The following is a 13039-nucleotide window of genomic DNA, read 5'->3' as shown; positions in this document are numbered from 1 at the left end:
ATGAGTTTGTAGGCTTCCTGCAATTTGTGTTGTCTAATTCTAACTTTAAACCATGGTGATCAGATAAGATACAGGGGGTTATTCCTTTTGCATTTTTTTTCTGTATCTGTTGAGGTTTGCTTTGTTGCTGAGTATGTGGTTGATTTTAGAGAAGGTTCCAAATGGTGCTGAGAAGAAGGTATATTCTTCTGTGTGTGGATGGAATGTTCTATAGATGTCTGTTAAAACCAACTGAGTCATAACTTCTGTTAGCTCCTTTATTTCTGGTAGTCCTGTCAATGAATCTATTTCCTCTAGTGTATCTTCAACACCTGAGATTCTCTCTTCCCTCTCTTGTATTCTGTTGGTTCTGTTTGCATCTGTAGTTCCTGATTGTTTACCCAGATTTTCTATTTCCAGCATTCCCTCAGTTTGTGTTTTCTTTATTGCCTCTATTTCATTTCTCAAGTCTTGAACTGTTTGAATTCTTTCCTTCACCTGTTTGATTGTTTTTTTTTTTTCTTGGTTTTCCTTGCTTTCTATAAGAGATTTGTTGCTTTCTTGCAGTTTTTGGTTTGTCTTTCCCTCCATTTCTTCCATTTTTTGTTTGCCTTTTCTTCCATTTCTTTAAGGGATTTTTTCCAAGCCCTCTTTAAGGGCCTCTATTATCTTCATAAAGTTGTTTTTAAGGTCATTTTCTTCTGCTTCATCTGCATTGGGATGTTCAGGTCTTGCTGATGTAGAAGCCTTAGACTCTGGTGCTGCCGTATCAGTCTTTCTGTTGTTGACTGTGTTCTTATACTGTTGTCTTCCCATCTCTTCTTCCAGTGGGTGCAGGTAGGCCTCTCAAGTGGGTGTGGAGCCAAAGCCCCGATGGTGGCAAATGCTGAATTGTTTGAACTGCCAGCAAGTCTCTGGGGATTTGGTGGGCAGGATGGGGTCAAGGGCCTCCAATGGGGGTATGGGGGAGTGAGGGGATGGGGGTTGGTAGGGAGGACAGGAGAAGACCCAGTACTCACCTCTTCTGGTGGGTGGGGGGCCAAGGTTCTGATGGCAGATCCCAAAGAGGAGATTTCATCAAGTAAAACATTGTATCAAATATTCCCTTTTTCTGGAGAGAAAGGGAATTTTCAGGTAACTAACTAGCCAGCATCAGTGCAGCCAAACTTCAGGACATAAACTCTCAGGTTTTATTTCCCACCTCAGACTTGTTTCTGTTTCTTCTGAGGACAAACCCACATAGACCTCAGAAGTGCTGGATGCGCTCATCTTCAATAATATCAACAGCTAAATGTGCCAAGTAACTAAATATTTCTAAATATATTCAGATTTGAAAATCTGTCCAATCTATTTAGTATTTTGCTAGGTATATGCCTAAGTGATAAAAATAATGCTAATCTTGATTTTAGAAAAACCTCCAACTGAGGATGATATCTCCTCCCATTAATTATATTTTTGTTATCACTGCTTGTTTATTTAGAACCCCATCACAAAACCAGATCTGGATCATGGTTGCTCACAGACTTGACATGATTCAAAAGTTTCTTCCATAGTGGTTTTACCAACTTTTCCTCTTTCTCAAACACCACCTTCCTGCCTATGACTCAGTCTCATTTCTATCAGATCCAAGGAATAAGCTTTCCTAGTAATGGGGAGACCTGAAATAATGTTTAGAATAACATTTGGCCTTCACAAGTGCAAACTGTGATGTTGGAGGAGGACCTTTGACCTAAACATCCCAGAAAGAAGTTACTTGTACACTGAACATTTGGCGGTTCTCAACCTGTGGGCCATGACCCCTTTGGCAAACCTCTGTCTCCAAAAATATTCATAACAGTAGCAAAATTACAGTTTGAATTAGCAAGAAAAATAACACAACATGAGGAGCTGTGTTAAAGGGTCAAAGTGTTAGGAAGGGTGAGAGCCACTGTACTAATTAGAACTTCAGTGGTTGTGGAGTAGTTGGGATGTTGAAGATCTAGAGCCAGATTGTTTCCAACTGTCTTTAGATCCTTTCATAGCCATTAATTGCCCACCTCTGTGTCTGACCTAACATTTGTGACTATCACAGGAGGTCTTTGGGGATGTATTAAGCTAACAACTTCCACTAACCAAACCAACAAGCAAACTATGTCATTGGGCAGCAGCATCTGAGGCCTACGTGTAGCAAAGCTTCCCCACTCTGCAGTGATGGTTAACACCAACTGCCAACTTGACGAGATATAGAACTGCCCAGAAGATGCCTATGGGGATTATCCTCGGTTAGGCTGAGGTGGTAAGACCAACCTACTACCTACAAAGAGGAGAGCGAGCAGAACGGCACACTTTGCTCTTGCTTCTTCTTGACTCTGGATTCAATGACCAGCTGCTTCAAGCTCCTGCTTCCCTACTATGATATGACTAAGTGGCCTTAAGTTGTCAGGGTATTTTATCACAGCAACTGGAGAAGTAATGCACCTGCCTACCTGAGGTACCTACTGAGGAATTTGAAAAGTCTGTTGATCTGTTACTTTCTTTGTTCTGTTAATGTAAAAACTGTTAACCACATTAGAACATGGAATTTGGGGCAACCTAAATTATCTAACTAGACCATGGTCACTCATATTTGGTAGTCCTGGCTAGTTTGGAGCTTTTTTATTTATTTACTTATTTTTGGTTTTTATGAGACAGGGTTTCTCTGTATTGTTTTGAGGCTGTTAGTCCAGCCTGGCCTCGAACTCACAGAGATCCACCTGCCTCTGCCTCCTGAGTGCTGGGATTGAAGGTGTGCGCCACCACCGCCCGGCTTAGTCTAGAACTTTTTTTTTTGGTTTTTACAAGACAGGGTTTCTCTGTATTGTTTTGGAGGCTATCGGTCCAGCCTGGCCTCGAACTCACAGAGATCTGCCTGCCTCTGCCTCCCGAGTGCTGGGATTGAAGGCGTGCGCCACCACCGCCTGGCCCAGAATTTCTTTTTAATAAAAGGATTTACTTTAAGTGTGTCTCTGTATATGATGAGTGTCTTGGTATAGGCATGAAAATGCCATGACATGAATATGGAAGTCCGAGGACAAGTTTTGGAGTCAGTTCTCCCTGTCCAGTGGTTTTACTTGAGCTTGTAAAGTCAAACTGTTACACTGCAGTTAATTTGCCACTGTGATGGTTAGTGCTCTTGTCAATTTGATATAATCTAGAATCATTTGGGATGGGCTCCTCATGGAACAACTCTATATCTTAGGTTGGCCCGTAGGCAGGACCGTGTGGGATTTTCTAAATTGGGTCAATTGGGGTAGAAAGACCTATTGTGTACGTAAGTCGAACCATTTTATGGCTGGATTTGTACTTAACTGAATGAAAAGTACATAGAGTACGACCATGCAGGAACGGATTTGAAAATGGACATTGGCCGGGCGTTGGTGGCACACACCTTTAATCCCAGCACTCGGGAGGCAGGGGCAGGTGGATCTCTGTGAGTTCGAGGCCAGCCTGGTCTACTGAGTTAGCTCCATGACAGCCAGAGCATTACCCAAAGAAACCGTCTCCAATCCCATCCCCCCAAACCAACAACAACAAAACCCCCAAAACTAAAATCAGACAACAAAATGGACACTGAAATAAGTTAAGGGACCATTTCAGAGAAAACTAACCAAGCAGGCAATCTGTAAACACTCGTGGTTGCTGGGAGGAGGGTGCTGGAGAACAGCATGAAGGAGAGCAAGAAGCAGCATTATGGTTAGGTCACGGAGGCTGCAAGCAGCTTCATGGGTCATGGGGTGTTGTGTAATGGGGAGACACAACACATACATCTGTTCACTCCAAAAGGGGAACCCACAACAGAGTAATGACTACCCCAGTTTCTTGGTGAACTAATAAGGTCTTTTACTAGGGTTACTAACAGAGGGTGGGGGATGGTTACTGATAAGGAGCAGGCTTAACCCAAAAGCAGCTGCTGCTTGGCCAGAAAGCCTACCACATGTGGGTAATGGCTCAATTTACAACTCTGGAGCTTTCTATGTGGCTCACAGGCAACTCTGTAACTCTCTTTTTATTCCACCGTTTGGCCTGTGGAGACTCTTCCACCTCTCAGTAATAGTTTACCCCCCTTTTCACTGTTGGGTAGCAGCTCTCAGTAAGCTTCCAAGTTCCTGTTTACTGATAACACTGTGCTCACCTTCAAAGCTCAAGGGCCTCCCCTCCTCCTTGGTGCAAATGCTTGTTTGGAGGGAATGTTACAGGCTTACCAGAGGGGGCTTCACAGAGGGGATTAGATTGCCCACAACATCAGGGCAAGAATGTGTAGGATATTGGCCAATATTTTAAAAAAGACAGACAAAGACAAGTCATGTGTTGTGTTGGAACTCCTGCTCCCCCTTGCACAAGCTGGAAAACTCCATCGGTTCGACTTTCCCCACCCCCACCTGTGCTGAAAAAACTCTGATAAAAGGAATGACACCCAAGTGCCCACCTAGGAATCTAGGTTTTGACCATATTTGGGCACAGTCCCAGCTCCTGTTGGCACATCATCACCCCATCATCTAAGGTCTATAAAACCTCCCTGCCGCCGGGCGGTGGTGGCGCACGCCTTCAATCCCAGCACTCGGGAGGCAGAGGCAGGCGGATCTCTGTGAGTTCGAGGCCGGGCTCGACCGACAACCAACAAAACAATACAGAGAAACCCTGTCTCGTAAAACCAAAAACAAAAAAAACCTCCTTACCTTAGTCTGGGCGTGTGGCTTCTCTGGCTCCTGTTCTCTGGGACCAGTAAATCCACCCTGGAGGCCACAACCAATAAACCTGCATTCATCTGTTTTTAATCTGGTCTGATCTGGCCTTTTGTGTTGCCAGAAACATATCATCTGCCTTTTTAACTAAACCACAGAAAACAGAGCAGAATTAGTGAAAATCTAAGTAACTGCATTGGGGGAAGGACTTGGGGTATGTGTTTAAGTACTCTATTCATTAAGGAGATAATTATTCCTTCCATCGCCTCGGCACGTCTTAAGGCAAATTAGCTTGGGGGGGTCACATGACTGACAGACTCAGCGGGATTAACTCTAAAGGGAGGGGACATAACACAAAGAGATTATATATTTTGGACCAGATTATGACATGTCTCTATTCACCTAAGGCCAGAGGTAGAATTTAGATTTTATTCATTTGAGCAAGAGTGTTCTAGTTTGATTTTTTTGTTGCGGTTAAAAGCATGTGGGGGAGGAAAGGGTTTATTTGGCCTACTGGTTCATCAAGAAAGAAAACAAGGGCAGGAACTCAGGCAGGAACCTGAAGGCAGGGAGCGATACAGCTGTTGGAGGAATGCTGCTTAGCGGCTGGCATCCCTGGCTCGCTTTCCTGTACAGCCCAGCCAGTGGTTCTCACCAGTGCGTCATGAAGCCTGTGACAAACCTCTATTCTCAAAAATATTTAATTATGGTTCATAACAGTAGCAAAATTGCAGTGATGAAGTGGCGATGAAAATGATTTTATGGTTGGAAGTCACCACAACATCAATCATATTAAAGGGTCAAAGCATTAGGCAGGTTGAGAAACACAGACCCATTGGTTCAGGAATGGCACTGCCCACGGTGGGTTTGGAACTCCCCCACCTCATCAACTAGAAATCAAGAAAATGCCCGACAGACATGGCCACAGGCCAATCAACTCCTTAATTGAGGTTTCCTCTTCCTGGGTGTATTATGTTGACAACTGAAGCTATTACAGAGGAAGCAGCTTGTCCCTAATGGGCCACAGCCAAAACAAAGCCCTGGGAGTTCCACCTTTCCATATGGTGTTTTAAATTTCAAGGGGGAAACACAAGGCTTCCTGGTCTACACTGACCTAGTAGTAGCCGAGTGGTCAATTCCTACCTCTATCAATTACACATAATTAGTGATTCCTTCGAGACAGAATTTCCAAACCCACTAAAGGTTTGCGATAGAGAGAACAAAAAAGATTGAAAAATAACAAAACAAACAAACCACATTAAAACTGCCTGCCCCAGCAATGGCAGTCTTTTTTTTTTTTTTTTTTTTTTTGAGACAGGTTTTTCTCTGTATTTGGAGCCTGTGCTGGCACTCGCTCTGTAGACCAAGCTGACCTTGAACTCACAGAGATCCACCTGCCTCTGCCTCCCAAGTGCTGGGACTAAGGGCGTGAGCCAACAACGAACGCTTAGAAATGGCCGCCTTAAGGCTTCTGGAATTACATTTTGATGTTTCATGGGTTCTCAGGATCATGTCCCCTACCCTACCCCTTCCCGAAAAAGAATAACCTAGTCTCTGGTTTTCAGGACTTTCTGATCCAGTCAAGGGAGGATTCCCAATGCCACTTCAAACCGAGACCCAACAAGGGCACCAAAGGAACTGTGATTAGCAGAAAAGCACTTTGACCTGTAAAACATATCCTTTTGAAAGTGGTAGGTCAGTCCACAGGTGGGAAGAAACTTGGATTCTTTCTATTTCAGGAGTTTCTCTTGTTTAGATGGTAAAAAAGGACGCCTGTCATTTGCGTACGCACAAAGGCAAAAAAGGCGTGGCGGGGGTGGGGAGAGGGAGGCGGGTGCTTGGGATCCAGGGGCGGGGCTGGAGGGCGGGGCTGGAGGGCGGGGCTGGAGGGGCGGGGCAGTTGGAACCGCCCCTCTACTTCGCGGCAGCTTCCACCCGCTCACTTGGGCGGAGCTTCCTCTACGCCTGACCTCGGAAGGAAGGGGGCGGGCCCCTCTGGGGCGGAAGTCGCAATGCATTGTGGGCTCGCCGGGAACCTCGGAGTCGAACCTGAATGAAAGTGGCGCGCCGCTGAGGAGCCGGGTGGGGCAGCTGGCGCTGGGCTTCGGGCCGCTTGCTCCTGAGCGGTCGGCTAGGTGGCGGTGTGCGGCGCCGACATGGCTTACAACAAGATCCCGCCGCGGTGGCTGAACTGTCCGCGCCGCGGCCAGCCGGTGGCAGGTACCCGGGAGGGGGCTGCGGGCGGGTTCGAATCCCACTGCTCCGGCCGGGCCTGGGCACCGCGCGCCCGGCGGCGGCCAGTCCCGGCTCCCGCAAGGCTGGGGAGCGAGGACGGGAGGTGGACGGGGGGCCTCCGCAGCTGAAATCTGCGAGCCCCTCTCTGTGGTAGCTTTGAGCCTGGGTCTCGCTGTCCTGGCGAGACTTGTTCTCCGAAAGAGGACAGAAGCGGCGGGAGTCCTGAGACCGAGGAAAGCTTGAAGAGAACGAGGCTGGGAAGCGGGGGCACTTTTGGCTTTTAATTGGCTTGTGTGGAACGCTCTCTTCCTGAGTTTGACAGAGTAGCCCCATCCTCGGACTTCAGAACTTTTCTTTCTGTCTTCCATTACCTGGGATTATAGGCCCGTGCCGCTGCCTGGCCGAGGGACAGCGACTTCAGCGTGTACAGTGGGATACGTTTGGACCACACACATATCCCAGGGAACACACTTGACACAGCTGAGACACAGTTCTCTGACTTTGTGGGGATCCTGCAGATGGTAGCTTGAAGGGACCAGATTCCACAGGTACCAGCAGCAAGGTTAGATAGCAGTTTAGAACTTCTGTCGACTGGACCTAGGAGCCAAAAGCTTTTTGTTTTTTATGATAAAATTGAGGAAGGAATGCATGAACTGTTTATGCTGGGTTTACTCTGTTTTAGAATACTCATCGGAAAGTTGTTTGCAGATCTTCATGGTTAAGCCTCCGTTTCGGAGTTCTCAGTGAAACTTTGACGTTTCCTTTCCCTTTTTCTAGATATTTATTATTATTATTATTTGTTTTGTTCGAGACAGGGTTTCTCTGTGGCTTTGGAGGCTGTCCTGGAACTGAGTCTTGTAGACTAGGTTGGCCTCGAACTCACAGAGATCCGCCTGCCTCTGCCTCCCCAGTGCTGGGATTAAAGGCGTGCGCCTCGACCGCCCCACCTTCCTAGCTATTTGAATACCATCCAAAATACAACGAGCGATGGCTTTCCACTGAGGAGGTGGTGCCTGTACTTGGGATTTTTCTCTGAGAAGCCCATACCCTTGCTTTCTGGTTGTCATTCTTCTGAGCGACTCTTCACTCTGAGCTAAAATCTTTTAAAATAGCTTTATGAAACTACAACTGTGCTTCAGAACAAAACAAACACAAAGCAGGCAAGTTTTAGGATGTCACATATGTGGACATTTCAGTATATATCTAGAAAGACTACAGTTTTGTTTTGGGTCACGATGTGGTGGTAACAGTATCTTTTCTGGCACCATCTGGCATTTGTAATTCAATTTAGTTTCCTGCTGCCCCCAACTCTTACTTTGTTTATGTCACTGTGCTTAAGATGTGTGGAAAAGACAGCCAAACTCTTGTACCCCATTTGGGGCAATTCTAGTTGACACCAATTATGTGATGACAAATAAAGGGGAAAAGAGCTCTGGTGCTTCGAGTTTCTCCAGCACAGGTGGCCGCCACGTCTATAGTGATGGTCAAGTGAAATGACCAGCTTTTAAACGTAAGCTTCAGGGCTCGAGAGTTTTCTCAGTGCTGCTGCTCTTCCAGAGGACACAAGTTCGGTTCTCAGTGCCCACAAAGAGTGACTCACAACCACTTGTAATTCCAGTTCCAGGGCATCTGATACCCTCTTTGGGCTTCTTGCAGTACCTGCACACATGTGGTACTCATATAACCACACACACACATACACTTAAACAGAAATAAACCTTTAAAAAAGTGAGTCTAAACATAAAGCCCATATACATGTAAAACTCAAGCTCTTGGTGTATTTTTCCATTTAGTTTACATAAAACATCTTCATTTTTATAGATACACAGTTTTTTTCCCCTCATGTAACCTACCATGTAGCTGCTTATAGACTCAACATGTAGACACAGGAAAAATAGTATGACAGCTCCTGCATAATAATTTCTCTATACTGTTGTGTGAAGCTTCTGCAGACCTTTTGTTCCCAGACAACTATTGATCTGCTTTCTGTCATCAATGACATGCATTTTCTTATAAATGGCAAACATCATGTACTCATTATGTGTGTATGTATAGGTGGCCTTGAACTATGGCCTATGTAGTTTGAGGATGATCTTTAACGCCTGACCCTCCTGCTTCTGTTTCCCAAATGTTGGGAACAGATATAGAGAGAGTTTGAGTTGGTAGAATAGTTACTTAACATTTGTCAACTCCATTGTGTAGCTTGTCTTTTTATTTTAACAGTTTACATTTGCTGGGTATTGTGCTACAGACCTTTAGTGCCAGTACTAGGGAGGCAGAGGCAGGTGAATCTTGTGAATTTGATGCTGCCTGGTCCAGATGGTGAGTTCCAGGCTGCCCAGGGATGCATGAGACCCAGTCTTAAAAAAATAGAAAAAGAAAAAGTGAAAGTTTAAAATTTTAACTAACTTGCAACTTATTAGTTTTTGTGTTTTGAGACAGGGTTTCCCTGTTATTAAAATGTCTAGGTTTACCCAGTAACGAGACACACACTGTGACTCAACGATCCCACGTGGAGTTTTATTGGTAGACAGGGAAGGAAAGGGGGGGGGTGAGAGGTAACCAACCCGTGCAGAGCTGAGAGAGAGAGAGATACGATGGGGGGGGTGGGAAAGAGAGAGGGAGAGAGGAAGGAGATGAGATGGAGAGGAAGACGAGAGTATAAGAGCGGCAGGGGTCAGTCCTTTAAAGGGGTCCTTTGCACCTGCGTGGTTCTCACAGAACTCTGGGCTGGCCAGAGTGCTGCCTGAGTGTATCCTGCCAGGTAACAGGGCAGACCAGCGTAATGCCTGACCCTTTCATTCCCCTGGATGGCCTTTAATTCACAGAGATCTGCTTGCCTCTACCTCCCAAGTGCCAATTGCTGGATTAAAGACTTCCTTTTTTTTTTTTAAATGATTGAGAGATTTTATGTGTACATAATATCAGACATATTTTACAGTATTACCTAATATATGAAAGTGTTAGAAGCACAGATATCATGATGATTCTATTTTGTGATGGTTTTTTAATATTTTATATGATATCCTCAATTAATAAAGCCATATAAACAATTGATAAAAGTGATTTGAAAGATTTTAAATAGAGACTATGGCAGATGTGTGTGATCCCAGCATTTGCAAGGCTAAGGAAGGAAGATTGGTGTGAGTTTAAGGCCAGCCTGGGATATACAGTATCCTAATAAGACTGTTGGAAAAAAAAATAGGTAGCATGCACCTATAATTTTAGCATTTAGAAGACTGAGGTAGGAATGTCAAAAGTTTGAGGCCATTCTGAGTTACATAGGGAGACCCTGTCTCAAAAATTAAAAAAATTTTTTTAAAAGCTCTGTCCATTGAATAAAAAAAAAAAGAAAGCTAATTAAAGCAAGTTGTAGTGTGAGAAAATAAAAAAGCAACCCTTTTTATTCTCACCATACTTATATATATATTTTCAGTTGTAATGATAGTCCTATTGTCTTTAATCAAGTTAATTATTCTATTCTGAGTCGTTTGAGAAATACTTATAGTCATGGTGGCACCCAACTTTAAGTCTAGCACTGGGGAGGCAGAGGCAGGCGGATCTCTGTGAGTTAAACACAGGTGGATCTCTGAGTTTGAGGCCAGGCAGGTCTACAGAGTGAGTTCCAGTATAGCTAGAGTTATACAGAGAAACTGTCTCAACCCCTGTCCCCCACACAAAAATAAAGGAACAGTTATTTACTTAGTAATGTTGGGGATTGAACTTAAAACCTCACACACACTAGGCAATTGTACCACTCACCTGTGTCCCCATCCTTTATTTATTTGTGTGTCTTATGTGTGTTTTGTTGTTGTTGTTGTTTTTTGTTTTTTTTGTAGTCCAGACAAACTTTGAATTTGTGATTATTTATATAGATATATATGTATGTATGTATGTATATGAAAGACAAGGTAGTGCTTGTGACCCAGGCTGTCCCATTTTAAAATCATCTTTTTAGGAATTGATTAGTTAATTGATAAATTAATTACTGTGTGTGTGCATGACATGTATGTGGGGTATGTGTGTGCCATGGTGTCTATAAGGAGAGGTCAAAGAACAACTTTGTTGAGTCAGTTCTTTCCTCCCATCTTTATATGGGATCCAGGAATTGAACTCAGTTCTCTAGGGTTGCTCAACAAGTATCTTTACATGCAGAGCCATCTCTAGCCCTAAATCTTCTTTTAAAAGTATTTTAAAGGGGCTGGAGAGATGGCCCAGTGGTTAAGAGCACCTCTGCTCTTCCAGAGGGCCTGGGTTCAGTTTCCAGCACTCACATGGCACCTCATAACTGTCTGTAATTTCAAGATCTGACATACTTAGATATACATGTAGGCAAAATACTAATGCCCATAAATTTATTTTTTAAAAATTATTTTTTTTTTGAGACAGGGTTTCTCTGTATTGTCCTGGAACTTGCTCTGTAGACCAGGCTGGTCTCAAAGTCACAGAGATCTGCCTGCCTCTGCCTCCCGAGTGCTGGGATTAAAGACGTGCACCACCAACGCCCGGCTTAAAAATATTATTCTTTCACAGTTCCATATATGTATGTAATGTATGTTGACCATGTCCCTCCTCCCATTCATATATGTATGTAATGTATGTTGACCGTGTCCCCTCTCCCATTCCTTCCTCCCATCCCCCTCCAACTCCCTCTGAAACCCTTTTTCCTAACATTTTGGAGCTTTCTTTTTTTGTTTTTTGTTTTTTGTTTTTTGTTTTTGGTTTTTAAGAGACAGGGTTTCTCTGTATTGTTTTTTGGAGGCTGTCAGTCCAGCCTGGCCTCGAACTCACAGAGATTCTCCTGCCTCTGTCTCCCGAGTGCTGGGATTAAAGGCGTGCGCCACCACCGCCAGGCTCTTCTTTCTTATCTTAAATATTTGAATTTCTACTTTTATGTCTTTAAGGAAATCTGGATTTTGCATATTACAGAAAACATCTATTTAGCTTTTTGACTCCAGTGACACTCATTTTCTTTCACATCATTTAATTTAGTTCCTTTTTTTTTTTTTACAGTTCTTTAGAATTACTTATTTTATGTGTATGAGTCTTTTGCATGTATGTATGCGCATCATGTGTGTGCATGTGCAAGTGGGGGTTAGGAGGGCTCTTTCGTCCCCTGGAACTGGAGATACGGATGGTTGTGAGCCACCATGTGGGTGCTGGGAACTGAACCCATGTCCTGTTGAAGAACCATCTTGCCAGCTTCCATGATTTAGTCTTTAAGGTGAGATAATAGTTCATTGTGTACATATACCACATTTTCTTTATGTAGTCACCTCTCGATGGCACCTAGGCTAATTCTGTAACCATGAGTATACTGACTTTACTTCTTTCAGATATATTCCCAGGGTTGAGATAGCTGAATTGTATGGTAGGTGTATTTTTAGATTTTTTTTTTTTGAGGAACCACCATACTAATTACAGTAGTGTCTATACTAATTTTCATTCTCACCAACAAGTGCATTGGGGGTTCTCCCACACTTATTAACATTGGTTGCTTTTGTTTTTCTTAGTAAGATAGAAATTCTGATTGTGCTACTTATGGAATTTTGAGGAGTGTCTTAGTTTCTTTCTCCGTGCTGTGATAAGATACTTTGATAAAACCCACTCAAGGAAGGAAGGACTTATTCTGGCTTTTAATTCCAGAGGGATATAGTCCATCATGTCAGGGAAGATGACAGCAAGGAGGGAAGGTTTGATGAGAGGAATATGGCTAGTTCTATTGTCTGGTCATGTTGCAGAGATTGCTGAGCGCATGCCGCTACTTAGCTCCAGTTTTTCCACTTACACAGTCCAGAATCTCAGCTAGGAAATGGTACCACCTATAGTGGTTGGCTCTTCCTACCTCAGTAACCCACTACAGGTATGCTCAGAGGCCCATCTCTCAGGTGATTCTAGATTCTGTCTAGTTGACAACACTAACCATTACGGGAGTATTGGTGTTCTTTAAAAAATTTAATTAAAAAGACTTATTTTATTATTTTTAATTATATACATGTATGTGTGGGTGTTTGTGTGTGTTTATGTGCATGCAAGTGTGGGTACCCACAGAGACCGAGGGTGTTGAATACTGATGGTAAAATTACAGGTGGTTGTGAGCTGCCCAACATGGGTGCTGGGATTTG

The 13039-nt window shown here is 43.9% G+C and overlaps 1 protein-coding gene and 1 long non-coding RNA gene across 4 annotated transcripts in view; one reads left to right on the top strand and one right to left on the bottom strand.

Moving 5' to 3' along the window:
* Positions 1-667: 667 nt before the first annotated feature.
* LOC110342891 lies at positions 668-6543 on the bottom strand. Its single transcript, XR_002385069.2, has 4 exons — positions 6345-6543; positions 4674-4826; positions 999-1090; positions 668-893 (listed from the first exon to the last, which is right to left on the bottom strand). It is a non-coding gene; the product is annotated as an uncharacterized LOC110342891 (long non-coding RNA).
* Positions 6544-6688: 145 nt separating this feature from the next.
* The window catches only part of Rngtt (RNA guanylyltransferase and 5'-phosphatase), a 186412-nt gene continuing 180061 nt past the window's right edge, over positions 6689-13039 (top strand). The window contains exon 1 of one of the 3 annotated variants that reach the window (XM_040740422.1): positions 6689-6899. In XM_040740422.1, coding sequence (XP_040596356.1) covers positions 6836-6899 — 64 coding nt within the window. In that variant the 5' untranslated portion in view covers positions 6689-6835. The remainder of the gene's footprint in view (positions 6900-13039) is intronic. The other 2 variants (XM_021233423.2, XM_005080835.4) reach the window with 2 other exon arrangements.

This window comes from Mesocricetus auratus, unplaced genomic scaffold (genome assembly GCF_017639785.1).
Source record: "Mesocricetus auratus isolate SY011 unplaced genomic scaffold, BCM_Maur_2.0 Super-Scaffold_6730, whole genome shotgun sequence".
Lineage (NCBI taxonomy): Eukaryota > Metazoa > Chordata > Mammalia > Rodentia > Cricetidae > Mesocricetus > Mesocricetus auratus.
The sequence above is the reverse complement of the archived record's forward strand: the minus strand, read 5'-3'. Positions and strand labels throughout refer to the sequence as shown.